Here is a 25588-nt window from a genome sequence, read left to right on the forward strand (position 1 = left end):
TCATAATCACGTCATTCCAGAATGAGGAGCTATTGCCAGAATCTTTTTATGGGGTGGGAAAAGGAATAAAAGATGGTCAGTGCCGATAAATACAGGCTTAATGATACAGTGCTCTTCACAGACGGCTACAGAGACCGTAAACTATTATCCAGAAACATATAAACATACAACACAGACCACTTAGCCAGATCTAAAATCAACTGGCTTCTTTTAACTACCCTGTAAACACTACAGCCCTTCTTCCATCCAAAAATGACCCTAATCTCACATGAAAACAGTTATTGTAGGGGAATCAGAAACCCAGCTTTGTGGCCAAAAGTAAAAACCAAAGGAAAAGTAGCAATTCAGTGGTTAGCTGGTGAAAGCGGGAAATCTGGTACCCTTCACTGCGCTGCTTTGCTCTTCTTACTCTGGCTCTTTTTGTCCCTCTTCTTCAGCCCATCCATGTTAGCTCTCAATAGGCTTGAACAAGCCATCTGAAACTTATTCACTTCTTTGGAGCTCACCACAGTGCTGATCTTCTTTTTCCCATCGGTAGCTCTTAACAGACACTTGTTATCTGAGGGCTCAAAGCCCTCCACAGAACCCTTCCTTGGAATGGGTTTAGTTCGACCATCGTACTTCTTCAGGGTGATGAACACGCTGGCTGACAACCAGCACTTCTGGAGGAACCTGGTCAGCTCCTTCAGGAACTGCTCACTCTCCAGCAGCATCATCCTGGCGCTGCTGGCTCTGCTCCGTCAGCATAAGCCCTTATGGTTTCCTTTGCTGTGCAAAAACTTTTGAGTTTAATTAGGTCCCATTTGTTTATTTTTGTTTTCATTTCCATTATTCTGGGAGGTGGATTGAAAAAGATATTGCTGCGGTTTATGTCAGAGAGTGTTCTGCCTATGTTTTCCTCTAGGAGTTTTATAGTGTCTAGTCTCACATTTAGGTCTTTAATCCATTTTGAGCTTATTTTTATATATGGTGTTAAAGAATGATCTAATTTCATTTTTTTACATGTAGCTGTCCAGTTTTCCCAGCACCATTTGTTGAAGAGACTCTTTCCTCCATTGTGTAGTCTTGCCTCCTTTGTCATAGATTAATTGACCATAGGTGCATGGGTTTATTTCTGGGCTTTCTATCCTATTCCATTGATCTATATTTCTGTTTTTGTGCCAGCACCATACTGTTTTGATGACTATAGCTTTGTAGTATAGTCTGAAGTCAGGGACCCTGATTCCTCCGGCTCCTTTTTTCTTTCTCAAGATTGCTTTGGTTATTCAGGGTCTTTTGTGCCTCCATACAAATTTTAAGACTTTTTGTACCAGTTCTGTGAAAAATGCCATTGGTAGTTTGATAGGGATTGCATTGAATCTGTAGATTGCCTTGGGTAGTATAGTCATTTTGACAATATTGATTCTTCCAATCCACGAGCATGGTATATCTTTCCATTTGTTTGTGTCTTCTTTGATTTCTTTCATCAGCGTCTTATAGTTTTTTAAAGTACAGGTTTTGTCTCCTTAGATAGGTTTATTCTTAGGCATTTTATTCTTTTTGTTGCAATGGTAAATGGGATTGTTTCCTTAATTTCTCCTTCTGATCTTTCATTGTTAGTGTATAGAAATGCAACAGATTTCTTTGTATTAATTTTGTAACCTGCAATTTTACCAAATTCATTGATGAGCTCTAGTAGTTTTCTGGTAGCGTCTGTAGGATTTTCTATGTATAGTATCATGTCATCTGCAAACAGTGACAGTTTAACTTCTTCTTTTCCAATTGGGATTCCTTTTATTTCTTTTTCTTCTCTGATTGCTGTAGCTAGGACTTCAGAACTATGTTGAAAGTGGCGAGAGTGGGTGGACATCTTGTCTTGTTCCTGATCTTAGAGGAAACGTTTTCAATTTTCACCATTGAGTATGATATTAGCTGTAGGTTTGTTGTATATAGCCTTTATTATGTTGAGGTATGTTTCCTCTATGCCCACTTCCTGGAGAGTTTTTATCATAAATGGGTGCTGACAAGAGCTTTTTCTGCATCTATTGAGATGATCATATGGTTTTTATTCTTCAGTTTGTTGATGTGGTGTATCACACTGATTGACTTGCTGATACTGAAAAATCATTGCATCCCTGGGATAAATTCCACTTGATCATGGTGTATGATCCTTTTAATGTATTGTTGGGTTTGGATTGCTAGTATTTTGTTGAGGATTTTTGCATCTATGTTCATCAGTGATATTGGCCTGTAGTTTTCTTTTTTTGTGGTATTTTTGTCTGGGTTTGGTATCAGGGTTATGGTGGCCTCATAGAATGGGTTTGGGAGTTTTCCTTCCTCTGCAATTTTTTGGAACAGTTTCAGAAGGATAGGTGTTAGCTATTCTCTAAATGTTTGATAGAATTTGCCTATGAAACCATCAGGTCCTGGGCTTTTGTTTGTTGGAAGATTTTTAATCACAGTTTCAATTTCAGTGCTTGTGATTGGTCTGTTCGTATATTCTATTTCTTCCTGGTTCAGTCTTTGGAGACTGTACCTTTCTAAGAATTTGTCCATTTCTTCCAAGTTGTCCATTTTATTGGCATATAGTTGCTTGTAGTAGTCTCTTATGATCTTTTGTATTTCTGTGGTATCAGTTGTAACTTCTCCTTTTTCATTTCTAATTTTATTGATTTGAGTCCTCTCCCTTTCTTGATGAGTCTGGATAAAGGTTTTTTTTGGCTGAATTTGTTCTTCATTGCTGTTTGCGGGCTTTCTCTAGTTGTGGTGTGCGGGGGCTACTCTTCGTTGCAGTGCGTGGGCTTCTCATTGCGGTGGCTTCTCTTGTTGCGGAGCACGGCCCCTAGGCGTGCGGGGCTTCAGAGTTGTGGCTTGTGGGCTCTAGAGTGCTAGCTCAGTAGTTGTGGTGCACGGGCTTAGATGCTTCGTGGCATGTGGGATCTTCCCGGACCAGGGCTCGAACCTGTGTCCCCTGCATTGGCAGGCGGATTCTTTTTTTTTTTTTTTGTGGTATGCGGGCTTCTTCTGTTGTGGAGCACAGGCTCCGGACGCACAGGCTCAGTGGCCATGGCTCACGGGCCTAGCCGCTCCACGGCATGTGGGATCTTCCCAGACCAGGGCATGAACCCGTGTCCCCTGCATCGGTAGGTGGACTCTCAACCACTGTGCCACCAGGGAAGCCTGGCAGGCAGATTCTTAATCCCTGTGCCACCAGGGAAGTCCATGGCTTAAGGTTTATCAGTTTTGTTTATCTTTTCAAAGAACCAGCTTTTAGTTTCATTGATCTTTGTTATTGTTTCCTTTGTCTGTATTTAATTTATTTCTGCTCTGATCTTTATGATTTCTTTCCTTCTACTAACTTTGAGTTTTGTTTGTTCTTCTTTCTCTAGTGGCTTTAGGTGTAAGGTTAGGTTGTTTATTTGAGACTTTTCTTGTTTCCTGAGGTAAGATTTTATTGCTATAAACTTGCCTCTTAGAACTGATTTTGCTGCATCCCATAGGTTTTGGATAATTGTGCTTTTGTTTTCATTTGTCTCTAGGTATTTTTTTGATTTCCTCTTTGATTTCTTCAGTGATTCATTGGTTGTTTAAAGCATATTGTTTATCCTCCACATATTCATTTTTTTATAGTTCTTTTCTTGTAGTTTATTTCTTTTTTTAAAAAAATTATTATTTATTTATTTTTGGCTGCATTGGGTCTTCATCGCTGCGCGCAGGCTTTCTCTCATTGTGGCAAGTGGGGACTGCTCTTCATTGTGGTGTGCGGTCTTCTCATTGTGGTGGCTTCTCTTGTTGCGGAGCCTGGGCTCTAGGCACACGGGCTTTAGTAGTTGTGGCTTGTAGGCTCAGTAGTTGCGGCTCATGGGCTCTAGAGCGCAGGCTCAGTAGTTGTGGTGCGTGGGCTTAGTTGCTCCGTGACATGTGAGGTCTTTCCGGACCAGGGGTTGAACCCATGTCCCCTGCATTGGCAGGCAGATTCTTAACCAGTACACCACCAGGGAAGTCCCTTGTGTAGTTTATTTCTAATCTCATAGTGTTGTGATCGGAAAAGATGCTTAGTATGATTTCAGTTTTCTTACATTTACCAAGGCTCGCCTTGTGGCCCAGGATGTGTCAGTCCTGGAGAATGTGCCCTGTGCACTTGAGAAGAATGTGTATTCTGCTACTTTTGGATGGAATGCTTTATAAATGTCAGTTAAGTTCAGCTGGTCTAATGTGTCATTTAAGACGTGTTTCCTTATTGATTTTCTGTCTGGATGATCTGTCCATTGATGAAAGTGGGGTTTTAATGTCCCCCACTATTATTATGTTACTGTCTATTTTCCCCTTTATGGCTGTTAGTATTTGCCTTATATATTGAGGTGCTCCTATGTTGGGTGCACCCATATATCTTCTTTTTGGATCGATCCCTTGATCATTATGTAGTGTCCTTCATTGTCTCTTATAACAGTCTTTATTTTAAAGTCTATTTTGTCTGATATGAGTATTGCTACTGCAGCTTTCTTTTGATTTCCATTTGTGTGGAATACCTTCTTCCATCCCCTCACTTTCAGTCCGTATGTGTCCCTAGGTCTGAGGTGGGTCTCTTGTAGACAGCATATATACAGTCTTGTTTTTGTATCTACTCAGCCAGTCTGTGTCTTTTGGTTGGCACATTTAATCTATTTACATTTAAGGTGATTATCGATATCCCTATTGCCATTTTCTTAATTGTTTTGGGTTTGTTTTTGTAGGTCTTTTTTCTTCCCTTCCTCTTTTATTCTCTTCTCTTGTGGTTTGATGGCCATCTTTAGTGTTGTGTTTGGGTTGCTTTTTCTTTTGTGTGTGTGTATCTATTGTAGGTTTTGGTTTTGCTGTTCCCATTTTTTTTTTTTTTTTAAGTTGCTAGTCTCTTTCCTGCCTAGAGGAGTTCCTTTAGCATTGGTTGCAAAGCTATTCTGGTGGTGCTGAATTCTCTTAGCTTTTGCTTCTTTGTAAAGCTTTTGATTTCTCCATCAAATCTGAATGAGGGCCTTGCTGGGTAGAGTATTTTTGGTTGTAGGTTCTTCCCTTTCGTCACTTTAAATATATCATGCCACTTCCTTCTGACTTGCAGAGTTTCTGCTGAGAAATCAGCTGATAACCTTATGGGAATTCCCTTGTATGTTATTTGTCATTTTTCCCTTGTTGCTCTTCATATATTTTTTTTGTCTTTAATTTTTGTCAGTCTGATTACTGTGTGTCTCGGCATGTTCCTCCTTTGGTTTATCCTGCCTGGGACTCTCTGCGCTTCCTGGACGTGGTTGACTGTTTCCTTTCCCATGTTAGAGAAGTTTTCAGCTATTATGTCTTCAAATATTTTCTCAGGTCCTTTCTCTCTCTCTTCTCCTTTTGGGACCCCTATAATGTGAATGTTGGTGTGTTTCATGTTGTCTCAGAAGTCTCTTAGACTGTCTTCATTTCTTTTCATTCTTTTTTCTTCTGTTCTGCGGCAGTGATTTCCACCATTCTGTCTTCCAGGTCACTTATCTGTTCTTCTGCCTCAGTCATTCTACTATTGATTCCTTCTAGTGTATTTTTCATTTTAGTTATTGTATTGTTCATCTCTGTTTGTTTGTTCTTCAGTTCTTCTAGGTCTTTGTTAAACATTTCTTACATCTTCTCAATCTTTGCCTCCATTCTTTTCCTGAGATCCTGGATCATCTTCACTATCATTATTCTGAATTCTTTTCCTGGAAGGGTAGCTATCTCTACTTCATTTGGTTGTTTTTCTGGGGTTTTATCTTGTTCCTTCATCTGGGACATAATCCTTTGCCTTTTCATTTTGTCTAAGTTTCTGTGAATGTGGTTTTCGTTCCACAGGCTGCAGGATTGTAGTTCTTCTTGCTTCTGCTGTCTGCCATCTGGTAGATGAGGCTATCTAAGAGGCTTGTGCAAGCTTTCTGATGGGAGGGACTGGTGGTGGGTAGAGCTTAGTCTTACTCTGGCGGGCAGGGTCAGTGCTCAGTAAACTTTAATCTGCTTGTCTGCTGATGGGTGGGGCTGTGTTCCCTCCCTGCTAGTTTTTTGGCCTGAGGCGACCCAGCACTGGAGCCTACAGACTGTATGGTGGGGCTACTGGTGGCCTCCCGGAGGGCTCATGCTGAAGAGTACTTCCCAGAACTGCTGCTGCCAGGGTCCTTGTCCCTGTGGTGGGCCACAGCCACCCCCTATCCCACCTCTGCAGGAGACCCTTCAACACTAGGAGTTAGGTTTGGTTCAGTCTCCTATGGGGTCACTGCTCCTTTCCCCTGGGTCCTGGTGCACACAAGTCTTTGTGCCTGCCCTCCACGAATGGAGTCTCTGTTTCCCCCAGTCCTGTGGAAGTCCTGCAATCAGATCCCTCTGGCGTTCAAAGTCAGATGCTCTGGGGATTCCTACCTCCGTTGCACAAGGACCACAGGCTGGGAAGCCTGACGTGGGGCTCAGTACCTTCACTCCAATGGGAGAACTTCTGTGGTATAATTGTTTTCCAGTTTGTGGGTCGCCCACTGGGCAGTTATGGGATTTGATTTTATCATGATTTCACCCTTCCTACCATCTCATTGTGACTTCCCCTTTGTCTTTGGATCTGGGGTATCTCTTTTGGTGGGTTCCAGTGTCTTCTTGTCGATGGTTGTTCAACAATTAGTTGTGATTTCGGTGCTCTTGCAAGAAGAGGTGAGTGCACGTCCTTCTACTCCATCATCTTGAACCAGTCTGTTTCTGTTTTGTAAATAAGTTCACATGTATCATTTGTTTTTAGATTCCACATATAAGTGATATCACATGATATGTGTCTTTCACTGTCTGACTTCACTTAGTGTTATAATCTGTAGGTCCATCCATGTTGCTGCAAACGGCATTATTTCATTCATTTTTATGGGTGACTAATATTCCATTGTATATATGTGCCACATCTTCTTTATCCATTCATCTGTTGATGGACATTTAGGTTGCTTCCATGTCTTGGCTATTGTAAATAGTGCTCCTTTGAATGTTGGGGTGGATGTATCTTTTTTTTTTTTTTTTGCGGTACGCGGGCCTCTCACTGTTGTGGCCTCTCCCATTGCGGAGCACAGGCTCCGGACACGCAGGCTCAGCGGCCATGGCTCACGGGCCCAGCCACTCTGCGGCATGTGGGATCTTCCCGGACTGGGGCACGAACTCGTGTCCCCTGCATCGGCAGGTGGACTCTCAACCACTGCGCCACCAGGGAAGCCCTGGATGTATCTTTTTGAATTAGAGTTTTCTCTGGATATATGCCCATGAGTGGGATTATTGGAGCATATGGTAACTCTGTTTTTACGTTTTAAGGAACCTCCCTACTGTTCTCCATAGTGGCTGTACCAATTTACCTTCCCACCAACAGTGTAGGAGGGTTCACGTTTCTCCACACCCTCTCTAGCATTTATTATTTGTGGAAATTTTGATGGAGGCCATTCTGACTGGTGTGATGTTATACCTCATTGTAGTTTTGATTGGCATTCCTCTAATATTTAGTGATGTTGAGCATCTTTTCATGTGCTTATTGGCCATCTGATGTCTTCTTTGGATTAACATCTGTTTAGGTCTTCTGCCCATTTTTTGATTCGGTTTGTTTTTTTGATATTGAGCTGTATGAATGGTTTGTATATTTGGAAATTAATCCCTTGTTGGCCACAGCATTCGCTGGGAGAAAAATATTTTCTCCCATTGTGTAGGTTGTCTTTTCATTTTGCTTACGGTTGGGCCTTGGTGAGTTTAAGATGCCTATTCGACATCCAAGTGGAGGGATGAAGTAGGCAGGTGGATGGATTAACTGATGTAACTGAGGGAGCTGGTGCACTTTAGAGTAACATCATCTGACTTAAGAGGGGAACTGGGCCATAACTTGTCCTCTAGGCTGTCTTTTTTTGTGGTTTTTAAAAAATTTAAGTATAGTGATTTACAATGTTGTGTTAGTTTCAGGTGTACAACACAGTGATTCAGTTATATATATGTTTTTTTTCAGGTTCTTTTCCCCTATAGGTTATTACAAAATATTGAGTATAGTTCCCTGTGCTCTACAGTAAATCCTTGTTGGTTATCTATTGTATATATAGGAGTGTGTATATGTTAATCTCAAATTCCTAATTTATCCCACTCCCACCCCCTTTCCCCTTTCACAACTGTAAATTTGTTTTCTATGTCTGTGGGTCTATTTCTGGTTTGTAAATAAGGCTTATTTGTATTTTTTTTTTTTAGATTTTACATATAAGTGATATCATATGATATTTATCTTTCTCTGTCTGGCTTACTTCACTTAGTCTGATAATGTCTAGGTCTATCCATGTTGTTGCAGATGGCAATATTTCATTCTTTTTTATGGCTGAGTAATATTCTGTCATGTACACATACCCCATCTTCTTTATCCCTTCACCCGTCGATGGACATTTAGGTTGCCTGTGCATCTTGGCTATTGTAAATAGTGCTGCTAGTTCTAAACGTTGGGGTGCATGTACCTTTTCTTTTTTTAAAATTAATTAATTTATTTTAAAAATTTTTATTTATTTTTGGCTGAGTTGGATCTTTGTTACTGAGTGCAGGCTTTCTCTAGTTGCGGTGAGCGGGGGCTACTCTGTTACAGTGCATGGACTTCTCATTGCGGTGGCTTCTCTTGTTGTGGAGCATGGGCTCTAGGCACGCGGGCTTCAGTAGTTTGTGGCTCGTGGGCTCTAGAGCACAGACTCAGTAGTTGTGGCGCACGGGCTTAGTTGCTACACGGCATGTGGGATCTTCCCGGACCAGGGCTCGAACCCACGTCCCCTGCATTGGCAGAGGGATTCTTAACCACTGCGCCACCAGGGAAGCCCGCATGTACCTTTTCAAATTAGAGTTTTTTGTTTTTTTGTTTTTTTTTTGGCGGTACGCGGGCCTCTCACTGCTGTGGCGTCTCCCGTTGCGGAGCACAGGCTCCGGACTCGCAGGCTCAGCGGCCATGGCTCACGGGCCCAGCCGCTCCGCGGCATGTGGGATCCTCCTGGACCGGGGCACGAACCCACGTCCCCTGCATTGGCAGGCGGACTCTCAACCACTGTGCCACCAGGGAAGCCCCAAATTAGAGTTTTTGTCTTTTCTGGATATAAGCCCAGGAGTGGGATTGCTGGGTCATATGGTAGTTCTTTTTTAGTTTTTTTAAGGGAACACCATACTGTTCTCCATAGTGGCTGTGCCAATTTACATTCCCACCAACAGTGTAGGAGGGTTCCCTTTTCTCCACACCCTGTCCAGCATTTATTATTTGTAGATTTTTTGATGATGGCCATTTTGACAGGTATGAGGTGATATCTCATTGTAGTTTTGATTTGCATTTCTCTAATAATTAGCGATGTTGCGCATCTTTTCATGTGCCTGTTGGCCATCTGTATAGCAAGTATCTTTGAACACTACAGTTTTGCTTGTTTTCAACGTTTAGGTAAATGGAATCGTACTCTACATATTCCTTTGTGTGTAGCTTCTTTTTATTTGACATTATATTTGTGAGTTTTATCCATGTTGTTTTGTGTGGCTATTGTTTGCCCATCTTCCTTGCTATGTAGTATCTCATTGCATGAATATACTACAATTTATATACTTATTTATTCTACTGCTGCTAGATATCTGGATTATTTCCACTTTGGGGGTCTTAAGAATAATGCTACAATTAATATTCTTGTACATATTAATATTCTATACAAGTATGTGCATTTCCATTGTATGTATACCAAGGATTGGAATAACTGGGTCATGGGTTATTCGTATCTTCAACTTTAGTTGATAACACCAAACTGTTTGCTGGTTTACATTCCCTTCCATAGTGTATGAAGTCCCCATTCCTCCACATCATTACCAGTACTTGCTACTATTTGACACCACCAGTGTGTTGAGTGTATAGTGATATCTTGATGTGTTGGGTGTATAGTGATAGCTTGATGGTTTACTGTACACTCCCCTGATTTCTACTGATGTTGAGAATATATTTATTGGTTAGTTGGATATCCACTCTTGTGAGGTACATGTTGAAGTCTCATACATTTTTCCACTGGGTTGTCTGTCTTATTGATTTGTAGGAAATCACCCGTGGCCATGTATATTTTGTAATATTTTTCTCCCATTCTATGGCTTGCCTTTTCAACTTCTTAATCCTGTCTTTTGATAGTCTTAATTCATTCTTAAGATCCTAAATTTAATAGTTTAATTAGTCTCTTTCTTTATGGTTTATGCTTTTTGTGTCCTGTTTAAATCATCTTTTCCTATCCTACATTATAAGGATATTCTAGAATACTACTTTGTAGAAGCTTTATTGTTTTGCCTTTCACATTTAGATCTGTATTCTGTCCAGAGTTGATTTGTGTGTCTGATGTAAAGTAGGGATCAAGAATTATTTTTTTCACATGTTTATCCAATCGTCCTCACATTATTTATTGAAAAGACTGTCCTCCCACTGCTCACCACTCTGCCAATGTCCAGATATGCTGGGACTCTTTCTGAGCTATTCAATTCCATTGGTTTATATATCTGTCCTTGTGCTAATATCACACTTGTTTACTTACTATAGCTTTATGATGAATCTTAAAAGTCTTCAGAGTCACAGACATAGAAAACAAACTTATGGTTACCAAAGGGAAGAGGGAGGCAGGGAGGGACAAATTATGAGTATGGGATTAACAGATACAAATTACTACACATAAAATAAAGAAGCAACAAGTGTTTACTGTATAGCATAGGGAATTATACCCAATATCTTGTAATAACCTATAATGGAACATAATTTGCCAAAAAAAAACCCCAAAAACCCTGAATCACTATACTGTACACCTGAAACTAACTCAATATTATAAATCAACTATATTTCAATGAAAAAAAAGTCTTTAGAGGAAGTTCTCATACCTTGTTCTTCTCCTTCAATATTGCTTTTACTATTCTAGATCCTTGGAATTTTCATCCAAATTTTATGATCAGTTTGTCAAGTTCCACAAATAAAAAACCAAAAAAACCCCCTAAAAATCACCACAGCCCTCGAAATTTTAAATTTGATTGCATTGAATCTGTAGACCATTTTGAGGAAAATTAGCATCTTTATGATGTTGCATATTCCCAGCCGTGACTATTGTGTATTTCTCCCTTTATTTAGGTCCTCTTTCAAGTTTTCCAATAACATTTTATAAACTATAACCTACATAGGAGTCTTGCACGTCTTTATTCCTAGGTGTTTGATGTTGTTCAAATCTTTTTTTTTTTTTTTTTTTGGCCGCGCCATGCAGCATGTGGGATCATAGTTCCCTGACCAAGGATTGAACCCGTGCCCCCTGCAATGGAAGCACGGAGTCTTAACCACTGGACTGCCAGGGAAGTCCCTGTAGTTCAAATCTTCTATATTCCTACTAATTTTTTGTCTGTTTGCATATCATTACCGAGAGAGGTATGTTAAAGTAGCCCACTATTACAGTGATTTGTCTATTACTCCTTGAAGTTCTGTCATTTTTTCCCTTTACTTTGAGGCTGGGTTATTAGGTAGTTACCAGTATAGAACTGTTATTTTTCCTAGTGGATTGAACTTTTTTATCATGATGAAATGATCTCTAGTAATGCTTTTTGCCTTAAAAGTCTATTTTCTTTAAAATTAATATAGCTTACTGGCTTCTTTTGGCTAGTGTTTTAAAAATATATCTTTTCTGTCCTTTTTATTGTAAACCTTTACCTAATGCTTAAGATGTGTCTCGTAAGTCTAGAGACTAAAATTTTTAAAAGTACAGTCTGACCATCTTTTTCTTTCAATTGGAGCACTTAGTGTATTTCCATTTAATGAAGAATTTAAAATATATTCGGGTTTACATTTACTTTCTTACTAAGGCCCTTCAATTTGTCCCTTCTATACTATTATTATTGTTTCTCTTCTTTCTTGCCTTCTTCTGGATTGATCATTTTATTAGCTTGGAAGTTACACACTCATTCATTCATTCATTTATTTATGGCTGCTTCGGGTCTTAGTTGTAGCATGCAGGATCTTCATTGAGGCATGCGGGATCTTTTGTTGAGGCGCACGGTCTTCTCTAGTTGTGGTGCACGGGCTTCTCTCTAGTTGTGGCGTGTGGGTTTTCTCTTCTCTAATTGTGGCGAAGAGGCTCTAGGGCACGTGGGCTCTTTAGTTGTGGCGCGCAGGCTCCAGAGTGCGTGGGCTCTGTAGTTTGCGGCACACGGGCTCTCTCGTTGAGGCATGCGGGCTCAGTAGTTGTGGCGTGCAGGCTTAGTTGCCCCACGGCATGTGGGATCTTAGTTCCCCAACCAGGGTTCAAACCTTCATCCACTGCATTGGAAGGCAGATTCTTTACCACTGGACCACCAGGGAGGTCCCTCTTTTATTTTTCTTTTAGTGGTTACTGTAAACTTGCATCCTTGACTCACAAAAATTTAACAATTAATGCTCATACCCTCTCCCTTGACAATGAAAAGCCCTTAAGATATATTGATTTTTTTCTTCCTTCCCAACTTATATGTCAGAGTTAGCATGTATTTTAATTCTGTGTATATTTAAAATCCAGCCAAACATTAGTGTTATTTATTTATACAGATGTATCCATCTATTTGCCTATTTTCTCCTCATGTTGTTCGTCAGACATTGTATCTGCTAAATATTTGTGGAAAATAATTGAGGCCTAGGATGAATGACATTTTCTTCTGCGAGGCACCTGGCACAAGCAATCTGGGATTACTTCCACTGAATGTCAGGGCTTGAGAAGGTTTGAAGCTGAGCATCACTGTGAGGGTCTGTCTACTGATGGGTCACCATTACTCCGAGGAGGCAGACTTTCAGGGTCCCCACTGAAAGTGAGGGAAGTTCACTAGTCCCTCCTCAAACACCCCCCGCAACCTGCCCTGGCTTTCATCCCTTCCCCCTACCCCTGGGAAGCTGTCCCAGGTGCTACCTGGTCTCTTGGCCGCCTCCTGTGGAGTGGGCAAATATCCCCAGAGGAAAGTGGCCCTAAATGCTCACTCCCTCCCTTGGGCATCAGTTTCCTCCCAATCCTGGCCCTGTAATTCTTCACTATCTTGTTAGTTTACTAACATCTCTAAACAGATGTTTTAAATATTTCAGTCAACTGTTTCAGTTGTCTTAAGTATGAGGGTTGGTCCAAATCACATAGTCTGCTGTTAGTGGAATGTGAAATCCATTATTAAGACTTTAATTTCTGATTTTCCTGATTATTTGTGAGTTTCAAGAAAGGCCATTTAAATTTTATCTTCTGCAAGTTGCCTGTTTATATATTTGCTCATTTTTTTCTCTTTTTGAAAAAAATTATTTCATTTTTGGCTGTGTTGGGTCTTCGCTGCTGCATTCAGGCTTTCTCTAGTTGCGGCGAGTGGGGGCTACTCTTCGTTGCAGTGCGCGGGCTTCTCATTGCGGTGGCTTCTCTTGTTGCGGAGCACGGGCTCTAGGCGCATGGGCTTCAGTAGTTGCAGCATGTGGTCTCAGTAGTTGTGGCACGCAGGCTCTAGAGCGCAGGTTCAGTAGATGTGGTGCACGGGCTTAGTTGCTCCGCGGCATGTGGCATCTTCTCGGACTAGGGCTAGAACCCTAAGCGGATTCTTAACCACTGCACCACCAGGGAAGTCCATTTTTTTTCTCTTTTAAAAGTGATTTTTTTGGGCTTCCCGCATGGCACAGTGCTTAACAATCCGCCTGCCAATGCAGGGGACACAGGTTCAATCCCTGGTCTGGGAAGATCCCACATGCCATGGAGCAACTAAGCCCGTGTGCCACAACTACTGAGCCTGTGCTCTAGAGCCCCTGAGCCACAGCTACTGAGCCTGCATGCCACAACTACTGAAGCCCGTGTGCCTAGAGCCCGTGCTCCAAAAGAGAAGCCACCACAATGAGAAGCCCATGCACCACAGTGAAGAGTAGCCCCTGCTCGCTGCAACAAGAGAAAGCCCACACGCAGCAACAAAGACCCAATGCAGTCAAAAATAAAATAAATAACTTAAAAAAAAAAGTGATTTCTTGAAGTTCTTTACAAATTACTGATGATAATTCTTTGTCATTTAGGTGTGCCACTAGCATCATCTCCAGGTTCGTGGCTTATCTTTTTGGTATGTTTATGGTGTCTTCTGTAAACAGAACTTTTTAGTTTTTAATTGAATTCAGCTTTATCAATCCTTTCCTTTCATGGTTTATACACAAGTCCACACGTCTGTTCTCTACATCTGCCTTTCTATTCCTGCCCTGCAAATAGGTTCATCTGTACCATTTTTCTAGATTCCACATATATGCGTTAATAAACGGAATTTGTCTTTCTCTTTCTGAATTACTTCACTCTGCATGACAGACTCTAGGTCCATCCACCTCACTACAAATAACACAATTTCGTTTCCTTTTATGACTGAGTAATAGTCCATTGTATATTTGGGCCACATCTTCTTTATCCATTCATCCGATGATGGACACTTAGGTTGCTTCCATGTCCGGGCTATTTTAAGTAGAGCTGCAATGAATATTTTGGTTCATGACTCATTTTGAATTGTGGTTTTCTCAGGGTATATGCCCAATAGTGGGATTGCTGGGTCATATGGTAGTTCTATTTGCAGTTTTTTAAGGAACCTCCATACTGTTCTCCATAGTGGCTGTACCAATTCACATTCCCACCAGCAGTGCAAGAGGGTTCCCTTTTCTCCACAACCTCTCCAGAATGTATTGTTTCTAGATTTTTTGATGATGGCCATTCTGACTGGTGTGAGATGATATCTCATTGTAGTTTTGATTTGCATTTCTCTAATGATTAATGATGTTGAGCATTCTTTCCTGTGTTTGTTGGCATTCTGTATATCTTCTTTGGAGAAATGTCTATTTAGGTCTTCTGCCCATTTTTGGATGGGGTTTTTTGTTTTTTTGTTATTGAGCTGCATGAGCTGCTTGTAAATTTTGGAGATTAATCCTTTGTCAGTTGCTTCATTTGCAAATGTTTTCTCCCATTCTGAGGGTTGTCTTTTGGTCTTGATTATGGTTTCCTTTGCTGTGCAAAAGCTTTGAAGTTTCATTAGGTCCCATTTGTTTGTTTTTGTTTTTATTTCCAGTACTCTAGGAGGTGGGTCAGAAAGGATCTTGCTGTGATTTATGTCATAGAGTGTCCTGCCTATGTTTTCCTCTAAGAGTTTGATAGTTTCTGGCCTTACATTTAGGTCTTTAATCCATTTTGAGCTTATTTTTGTGTACGGTGTTAGGGAGTGTTCTAATCTCATACTTTTACATGTACCTGTCCAGTTTTCCCAGCACCACTTATTGAAGAGGCTGTCCTTTCTCCACTGTACATTCCTGCCTACTTTATCAAAGATAAGGTAACCATATGTGCGTGGGTTTATCTCTGGGCTTTCTATCCTGTTCCATTGATCTATATTTCTGTTTTTGTGTGAGTACCATACTGTCTTGATTACTGTAGCTTTGTAGTATAGTCTGAAGTCAGGGAGCCTGATTCCTCCAGCTCCATTTTTCGTTCTCAAGATTACTTTGGCTCTTCGGGGTGTTTTGTGTTTCCATACAAATTGTGAAATATTTTGTTCTAGTTCTGTGAAAAATGCCAGTGGTAGTTTGATAGGGATTGCATTGAATCTGTAGATTGCTTTGGGTAGTAGAGTCATTTTCACAATGTTGATCCTTCCAATCCAAGAACATGGTATATCTCTCCATCTATTTATATCATCTTTAATTTCTTTCATCAGTGTCTTATAATTTTCTGCATACAGGTCTTTTGTCTCCCTAGGTAGGTTTATTCCTAGATATTTTATTCTTTTTGTTGCAGTGGTAAATGGGAGTGTTTTCTTGATTTCACTTTCAGATTTTTCATCATTAGTGTATAGGAATGCCAGAGATTTCTGTGCATTAATTTTGTATCCTGCTACTTTACCAAATTCATTGATTAGCTCTAGTAGTTTTCTGGTAGCATCTTTAGGATTCTCTATGTATAGTATCATGTCATCTGCAAACAGTGACAGCTTTACTTCTTCTTTTCCGATTTGGATTCCTTTTATTTCCTTTTCTTCTCTGATTGCTGTGGCTAAAACTTCCAAAACTATGTTGAATAAGAGTGGTGAGAGTGGGCAACCTTGTATTGTTCCTGATCTTAGTGGAAATGGTTTCAGTTTTTCACCATTGCGGACGATGTTGGCTTGTCATATATGGCCTTTATAATGTTGAGGAAAGTTCCGTCTATGCCTACTTTCTGCAGGGTTTTCATCATAAATGGGTGTTGAATTTTGTCAAAAGCTTTCTATGCATCTATTGAGATGATCATATGGTTTTTCTCCTTCAATTTGTTAATACGGTGTATCACGTTGATTGATTTGCGGATATTGAAGAATCCTTGCATTCTTCGAATAAACCCCACTTGATCTTGGTGTATGATCCTTTTAATGTGCTGTTGGATTCTGTTTGCTAGGATTTTGTTGAGGATTTTTGCATGTATGTTCATCAGTGATATTGGCCTGTAGTTTTCTTTCCTTGTGATATCCTTGTCTGGTTTGGGTATCAAGGTGATGGTGGCCTTGTAGAATGATTTTGGGAGTGTTCCTCCCTCTCCTATACTTTGGAAGAGTTTGAGAAGGATAGGTGTTAGCTCTTCTCTAAATGTTTGATAGAAATCGCCTGTGAAGCCATCTGGTCCTGGGCTTTTGTTTGTTGGAAGGTTTTTAATCACAGTTTCAATTTCAGTGCTTGTGACTGGTCTGCTCATATTTTCTATTTCTTCCTCATTCAGTCTTGACAGGTTGTGCATTTCTAAGAATTTGTCCATTTCTTCCAGGTTGTCCGTTTGATTGGCCTAGAGTTGCTTGTAGTCGTCTCTCATGATCTTTAGTATTTCTGCAGTGTCAGTTGTTACTTCTCCTTTTCCATTTCTAATTCTATTGATTTGAGTCTTCTCCCTTTTTTTCTTGATGAGTCTGGCTAATGGTTTATCAATTTTGTTTATCTTCTCAAAGGACTAGCTTTTAGTTTTATTGATCTTTGCTATCGTTTCCTTCATTTCTTTTTCATTTATTTCTGATCTGATCTTTATGATTTCTTTCCTTCTGCTAACTTTTGGGTTTTTTTCTTCTTCTTTCTGTAATTGCTTTAGGTGCAAGGTTAGGTTGTTTATTCAAGATGTTTCCTGTTTCTTAAGGTGGGCTTGTATTGCTATAAACTTCCCTCTTAGAACTGCTTTTGCTGCATCCCATAGGTTTTGGGTCGTTGTGTCTCCATTGTCATTTGTTTCTAGGTATTTTTTCATTTCCTCTTTGATTTCGTCAGTGATCACTTCGTTTTTAAGGAGTGTATTGTTTAGCCTCCCTGTGTTCGTATTGTTTACAGATCTTTTCCTGTAATTGATATCTAGTCTCCTAGCGTTGTGGTCGGAAAAGATACTTGATACAATTTCAATTTTCCTAAATTTACCAAGGCTTTATTTGTGACCCAAGGTATGATCTGTCCTGGAGAATGTTCCTTGAGCACTTGAGAAAAATGTGTATTCTCTTGTTTTTGGATGGAATGTCCTATGAATATGAATTAAGTCCATCTTGTTTAATGTAGCATTTAAAGCTTGTGTTTCCTTATTTATTTTCATTTTGGATGGTCTGACCATTGGTGAACGTGGGGTGTTCAAGTCCCCTACTATGAATGTGTTACTGTCAATTTCCCCTTTTATGGCTGTTAGTATTGGCCTTATGTATTGAGGTGCTCCTATGTTGGGTGCATAAAGATTTACAATTGTTATATCTTCTTCTTGGATTGATCCCTTGCACATTATGCAGTGTCCTTCTGTGTCTCTTGTAATAGTCTTCATTTAAAGTCTATTTTGTCTGATATGAGAATTGCTCCTCCAGCTTTCTTTTGGTTTCCATTTGCACGGAATATCTTTTTCCATCCCCTCACTTTCAGTCTGTATGTGTCCCTAGGTCTGAAGTGGGTCTCTTGTAGACAGCATATATATGGGTCTTGTTTTTGTATCCATTCAGCCAGTCTGTGTGTTTTGTTGGGAGCATTTAATCCATTTACATTTAAGGTAATTATCGATATGTATGTTCCTATTCCCATTTTCTTAATTGTTTTGGGTTTGTTTTTGTAGGTCTTTTCCTTCTCTTGTGTTTCTTGCCTAGAGAAGTTCCTTTAGCGTTTGTGGTAAAGCTGGCTTGGTATTGCTGAACTCTCTCAGCTTTTGCTTGTCTGTAAAGGTTTTAATTTCTCCATCAAATCTGAATGAGATCCTTGCTGGGTAGAGTAATCTTGGTTGTAGGTTTTTCTCCTTTATCACTTTAAATATGTCCTGCCAGTCCCTTGTGACTTGCAGAGTTTCTGCTGAAAGATCAGCTGTTAATCTTATGGGGATTCCCTTGTGTGTTATTTGTTGTTTTTCCCTTGCTGCTTTTAATAGTTTTCTCTGTAGTTAATTTTTTTTACATCTTTATTGGAGTATAATTGTTTTACAGTGGTGTGTTAGTTTCTGCTTTATAACAAAGTGAATCATTTATACATATACATATGTTCCCATATCTCTTCCCTCTTGCGTCTCCCTCCCTCCCACCCTCCCTATCCCACCCCTCCAGGCGGTCACAAAGCACCGAGCTGATCTCCCTGTGCTATGCAGCTGCTTCCCACTAGCTATCTACCTTACGTTTGGTAGTGTACATATGTCCATGCCTCTCTCTCACTTTGTCACAGCTTACCCTTCCCCCTCCCTAGATCCTCAAGTCCATTCTCTAGTAGGTCTGTGTCTTTATTCCTGTCTTACTGCTAGGTTCTTCATAATATTTCTTTTTTCTTAAATTCCATATATATGTGTTAGCATACGGTATTTGTCTTTCTCTTTCTGACTTACCTCGCTCTGCACGACAGACTCTAGGTCTATCCACCTCATTACAAATAGCTCAATTTCTTTTCTTTTTATGGGTGAGTAATATTCCATTGTATCTCTGTGCCACATCTTCTTTATCCATTCATCCAATGATGGACACTTAGGTTGTTTCCATCTCTGGGCTATTGTAAATAGAGCTGCAGTTAACATTGTGGTACATGCCTCTTTTTTTTTTTTTTTTTTTGTGGTATGCGGGCCTCTCACTGCTGTGGCCTCTCCCGTTGCGGAGCACAGGCTCCGGACGCGCAGGCCCAGCGGCCATGGCTCACGGGCCCCGCCGCTCCGCGGCATGTGGGATCCTCCCAGACCGGGGCACGAACCCGTGTCCCCCGCATCGGCAGGCGGACTCCCAACCACTGCGCCAACAGGGAAGCCCTGCTACATGCCTCTTTTTGAATTATGGTTTTCTCAGGGTATATGCCCAGTAGTGGGATTGCTGGGTCATATGGTAGTTCTATTTGTAGTTTTTTAAGGAACCTCCATACTGTTCTCCATGGTGGCTGTACCAATTCACGTTCCCACCAGCAGTGCAAGAGGCTTTCGTTTTCTCCACACCCTCTGCAGCATTTATTGTTTCTAGATTTTTTGATGATGGCCATTCTGACTGGTGTGAGATGATATCTCATTGTAGTTTTGATTTGCATTTCTCTAATGATTAATGATGTTGAGCATTCTTTCATGTGTTTGTTGGCAGTCTGTATATGTTCTTTGGAGAAATGTCTGTTTAGGTCTTCTGCCCATTTTTGGACTGGGTTGTTTTTTTTTTTTTTTTGTTATTGAGCTGCATGAGCTGCTTGTAAGTTTTGGAAATTAATCCTTTGTCAGTTGCTTCATTTGCAAATGTTTTCTCCCATTCTGAGGATTGTCTTTTGGTCTTGTTTATGGTTTCCTTTGCTGTGCAAAAGCTTTGAAGTTTCATTAGGTCCCATTTGTTTATTTTTGTTTTTATTTCCATTTCTCTAGGAAGTGGGTCAAAAAAGGATGTTTCTGTGATGTATGTCATAGAGTGTTTTGCCTATGTTTTCCTCTAAGGGTTTGATAGTTTCTGGCCTTACATTTAGGTCTTTAATCCATTATGAGCTTATTTTTGTGTATGGTGTTAGGGTGTGATCTAATCTCATACTTTTTACATGTACCTGTCCAGTTTTCCCAGCACCACTTATTGAAGAGGCTGTCCTTTCTCCACTGTACATTCCTGCCTACTTTATCAAAGATAAGGTGACCATATGTGCGTGGGTTTATCTCTGGCCTTTCTGTCCTATTCCATTGATCTATCTTTCTGTTTTTGTGCCAGTACCTTACTGTCTTGATTACTGTAGCTTTGTAGCATAGTCTGAAGTCAGGGAGCCTGATTCCTCCAGCCCGAGCCTCAGCTCCCAGCCCTGCCCACCCCGGCGGGTGAGCAGACAAGCCTCTTGGGCTGGTGAGTGCCGGTCGGCACCGATCCTCTATGCGGGAATCTTCCCGCTTTGCCCTCCACACCCGTTTGCTGTGGTCTCCTCCGCGGCTCCAGAGCTCCCCCCTCTGCCTCCCACAGTCTCCACCCGCGATGGGGCTTCCTAGTGTGTGGAAACCTTTCCTCCTTCACGGCTCCCTCCCACTGGTGCAGGTCCTGTCCCTATCCTTTTGTCTCTGTTTATTCTTTTTTCTTTTGCCCTACCCAGGTACGTGGGGAGTTTCTTGCCTTTTGGGAGGTCTGAGGTCTTCTGCCAGCGTTCAGTATGTGTTCTGTAGGAGTTGTTCCACGTGTAGATGTATTTCTGATGTATCTGTGGGGAGGAAGGTGATCTCCATGTCTTACTCTTCCGCCATCTTCCAAAAGTTTATATTTTTAAGGGATCAAATCTTTCAGTTGCTTTGTGACTTCTTCTGTATAAACTTAAAAAGTTACTGTCTTCCAGAGTTTTACTGACTGGTTAATTCTGTATTCTTTTCATTTTCTATCATTTCATCAAAGAGTTCTTTGTCTAAAACTCGTTTTGGTGTATGGTGTCTTAATTGTCTTAGCTTTGGAACAGATTAAAATCTGGAAGAGCTACTCATCCCTCCTTGACTCTTTTCCCTAGTATTTCCTTTAATTAAAATTAAAATTAGGGAAAAAAAACCCCACTGTTTATTCTTCTAGATGAATAGTCATTTTGTAAAGGTCCAACATTTTTGTTTGGATTTTATGCTGTATTAAATTTCCACCTTAATTTGGAAAACAATGATGCCATTAAAATACTTAGTTTTTCCACCCAGAAACATTTCTCTGTTTATCCAAGTCTTTTACATTCTCGGTGGATCTTTGAGGTCTTTTCATATAAATCCCATGGATTTTGTTGGTTTTTAAAAACTTTTTGCAGTGGAGAATGGCATCTACTTTTACCATTAAATTTTTCTAACTTTATTGCTAATATATAAGAATAGCATTGAGTGATTTTGTACCTGCCTCTTATTAACTTGAATGGATTGCCAGTTGTTCTCATTGGTACTTCAAGATATATGACGATATGATTAGCAAATATGCACAATTTTGTTTCATCTTTTCCAACACTGATACTTCTTTGCTCTGTTTCTGGGTGGTGCTTTAAAAACAATATCAAATAATCATGGCAGGAGGAGAATATTTTAGTATGTGTGTTAAGTATGTGTTTCGTATGCGCCCCCTCACTGCATTAAAAATACAGGTATATAGAGGTATATTTCCCTGGAAAAATACTAGCCTGGCAGAGATACACAGAAGTGTTTATAGCAGTTGTCTCCAAGTGGCAGAATCTGCTTGAATGTCTCCTTTTTGTTTTATCCATATTTTCTAATCATTCTATGAAGATCATGTGTTATTTAGATAATTTAAAAGATAATGGCAATTGTAATGCCTTTGTTGTGTCACCTTTGGGTGGATTATGTTGGCTGTGGGTTGAAATTGCTGTTTATCTGCTGAGGATATTTTCTATCTTATTTGTAAGAGTTTTTGTTTTTAAACTAGAAGTGGGGGCTGAATTTTGTGAAATGTTTTTTTGGCAGCTGTGAAGGCGATCGTATGATTTTTCTCTTTTCTTTTTTGAAACTGAGGTATATTTTAAATACAGTAGAATGCACAGATCCTAGGTTCGATGTGTCTGGCACATACCCATGTAACCACCACCCCAAGTAAGAAATAGAACATTTCCACCACCCTAGAAAGTTCTAGGGGAAATCCTGTGGTAAGCTGTTGATTTGTGTGGGACCAGCCTGTGAGTGGACTCGATTTCCCCATCTCCAGCCTCAGTTTAACATCTCGAGGGCCTGGAGCTTTGTCTCCCCCTCTCCTGAGACGTGAAGAGGGAACAGCAGACGCTTGAAGCGTTTAATGATCTAGCCTAAGAATGAGTCTCTGGCCAAACCGTTTCTGGGCACCACTCACTGAAATGTGAGGGTGGGGGAGGAGCGTGGAGAGCAGGCCAGCGGGTGCAGGATGCTCGGCACCGCCTTGACCATGGGGTTTCACAGCAGGCCCTGTGGCCTGTGTGTTCATTCCTGGAGAAAATCAGACGCTACCTTGGGTTACTAGCTGCACTATTGCATTGTCCTTTAAGGGGGCTTGGTACTCTCAGCGTACTCAAGGTCACTACTTTCGGTGACCTTGAACTCATGGTCACTGTCTACTACCCTGTACCAATATCGCTGCGTTCTTGTTGCAGATTCCCAGGCTCTGCTGCAGCAGGTCACGGAATGATACCAAGTGTTATTTATTCTGCTTATCATATTACTGTAAAGTGGGAAAAATATAGAAATACATGTTTTTAGTCATTTCCAATGACATGTTGGATGTGTCTTCAATGCCCTGAAGTGCAGAAAATAAGCTTAATGGTAGCATTATGCTTTCGGTTGTCTGTACATCTAGGGTAAGAAGTCTGCAGAAAGATGACTTGGGATTCCCTGAATCAGAAGGCCAGAGGCTCAATTTCTTGTGTCTGAATGTGACCTAAACTCTTCTATGTATTTTTGATAGGGTGAGGTTTACTTGACTAAAGTAAATAATTGCTCCTGTTTATGTTTCCTTAATATGCGTCTTCTTAAAGTGAGCAGTTAAGAGAAAAAAAAAATGGGGTGAGCCGTGCGAGCACATTCAGGCTGGGGTATTTCTAGGGGTGTCGGCACTGGACACATGCAACTGTGCGTTTCTGAAGCCACCATGGTTCTGTATTTGGGCAGAGCCTGGGCCCAGGGCCGGGAAGGAAGTGTGTAAACTAGGTCACTGAGGCACGCGAGGGGCGACGTCTCAGACCACAGACCAGAGGCCAAAGCCAATCACCCAACACTAAGGGCAGCAGCCTTCCTCCTGAGGCTTTCTATGCAAATGTCAAGCAAGGGGACAGCCTTTCCATGCTGGGTGCCTACACCACTCAAATCAATTTGGATGTCTGTTCCCAGGAGCTGTCAAACTTGGATTTTTTTTTTTTAAAACTGAAGCTATTTAAAATCTGCATCCAAATGCAAGTAGTTGAGCTTGAACTGCTTTCAGAATGCAATCTGGACAGCCAGGCTGACGACCCAGGCTGCCAGGGTGGACACTGGAGCCGGGAAGTGATCCTCCGGTGGTTTGTTCCCAAGCTGTTTGGCCTGCAATCTGAGGAGACAACTACCTTTTCGTGTTTTATACATTTTATTCATACATTTCTCCAACTTTGAAACGACAAAAGCCCAATTCTATGGTTTCCCATTACACAGCATCCTACAAGTATGCATATTCTACAAAGAATACTATGGAGTTTCTCTTCCTCCCCTGGCACACGAGAGATAACTGATTAGGGTTCTGTCGACTTGTCCTGTACCGGCAGTGCACCAGCGTTCTGGTTGATCTGGCGACAGGGCAAAGGGATCAGGGTGGGAGGGCGTGTGCTAAGGCATGTAAATAGATACACACAGAGAGAAAGAAAAGCGGGGCATTTACAAAGAATCCGAAACTTTCCGATCCCCTCACCTCCTGGGTGTCAGAGAACACCTCCTGCACAAACGCTCTTGCACGCTAAGGCTTCGCTGTACCCTTCAAATACTTACAATTGGATACGGTGAAATATACAACAACCGTTAACATCGCTCTCTTTTTATCACTGAGACAATACTTCAAAACCTTTTATAAAAAGGCAATTATACATACAGAAACAAACAAACAAAAACACATTGGCAAAACTTTATGCAAAACAACCCCAGAACTGAGCTTGAACGGCGACGCATCTGCCTGGCAATTAAACGTGATGCTGTGGCCTCCACACGTGAGGATCGTGTGGCCTTCGCATCAGCCCCGGGGCCTGCTGCCCCCATAGCCTCCCACCGCCTGCACGGGCGCCATCCAGGGACACAGCAGAGACCGAAAATCGATTTCTCCAATTCTTGGTCTCTTGAAAATGAAAATAATAGCTGGGGCCACACACTGTGGAGGAACACCTATTTCTACCCCCAAGCAGAACTCCTTTGAAGAGACTGCATGGCCTCTGGGTCCCAAGATGGTCACCCCCAGGGCTCTATTGGCGAGACCACTGGCACGTTCCTTTGGTCACGTGCGGGAGAGAAGGGAAGGAACACAGAAATGGCAGCGAAGCTCCAAGTTTCTACGCATACATAGATAGCGAATTGTGCTTGGGGCCAGAAACGAGGTCTCCTGTGCCAAACACCTCTTCCCAGTTTCTTTTGCTCGGTCCATTTGCACAGGGTCAAGAGAGTTGATGGTTAGTGAGGGGTGGCGGGAGCTCTGGATTTTCTATCTTCCCCCATGAAGAGATAAGACTTGGCAATGCCTGGCCTAGAGATGGTGCGGCCTTCCTCCTTCTATGGGCCAGGTCTGCCCACCTTCTGCAGCCCAAGAGTAGCAGAGAAAAGACCAGATAAAGGGATGTGGACTGGTGAACATACTCTTTTTCTCCCTTTCTCCCACTTTCTGGACGCATGTCACACCTAAACTTCACTCACTAAGCTGGAAGACCTGAGACTCCCAATAGCTCCAAGTTTAAGGCAAACTGATAACTGGGTGTGGGCAAAGCCAACCAAGCCTTGAGCCTTACAGGCAATGTCCTGTAACTGAAGACACCAAATGTAGAGGAAGACCTTACTTCTAAAGGGGTAAAAAGTGGGAAATTTCTACCAAATGAAACGATTCATGAGTCAAGCTTGTAGCCCCTCTGCAAGCTGCAGTGAGAAGCAAAAGAGCTTTCTAAGAGGAGAATTAATCAGAGGCACAGAACAAGAGAAAGAATGCTCGGGGACCTTGGTATCATAACCCCTTGTAAAGAGGATGGAATTAGGAGGCTGTGTCCAGTTCTGGAAAAACAAGCCCCTCCCCCCCAACACACACATATACACACACGTGCGCGCGCACGCACACACACCCGTTTGATGATAGGAAATAAGCAGGAGGGGTGAGGATGAGAAAGGGCTTGTTTGGAATGCTGATTGCAAGTTGCCTTCTCCTCTTTCCAAGGAGACAGCGTGGGAGGTGTTAAAATTAAGAATTTATTAATCAAGAAATGTTCTTGCTAGCTTTAGTGGCATGTTCTCTTTGCCCCAAGAGATTGACCTAAAATGAAGAAAAGGATATCAGTGGGAGACAAGAGCGTTTGTTTTGGGCTGCCTGTACTTAAGGGGCAGTGTCCACGCTGGGCATCTCCACCTCTGTTTCCCCAAGGGTGGCTCAACTGACTACACTTTTTCAAGGAATGAACTCAAAGCCTTAACGAACAGATTAAGTACAAGTGATTTAAAAACAAACCAAA

The 25588-nt window shown here is 41.3% G+C and overlaps 1 protein-coding gene across 1 annotated transcript; it reads right to left on the reverse strand.

Annotated features, from left to right (window-relative positions):
* Nucleotides 1–383: 383 nt before the first annotated feature.
* LOC116748085 (signal recognition particle 14 kDa protein-like) lies at nt 384–716 on the reverse strand. The gene has a single exon (XM_032620927.1). The coding sequence runs from the start codon at nt 714–716 to the stop codon at nt 384–386; it is 333 nt and encodes a 110-aa protein (XP_032476818.1).
* Between the last annotated feature and the right edge of the window lie 24872 nt (nt 717–25588).

The sequence above is a fragment of the Phocoena sinus genome, chromosome X, assembly GCF_008692025.1.
Source record: "Phocoena sinus isolate mPhoSin1 chromosome X, mPhoSin1.pri, whole genome shotgun sequence".
NCBI lineage: Eukaryota > Metazoa > Chordata > Mammalia > Artiodactyla > Phocoenidae > Phocoena > Phocoena sinus.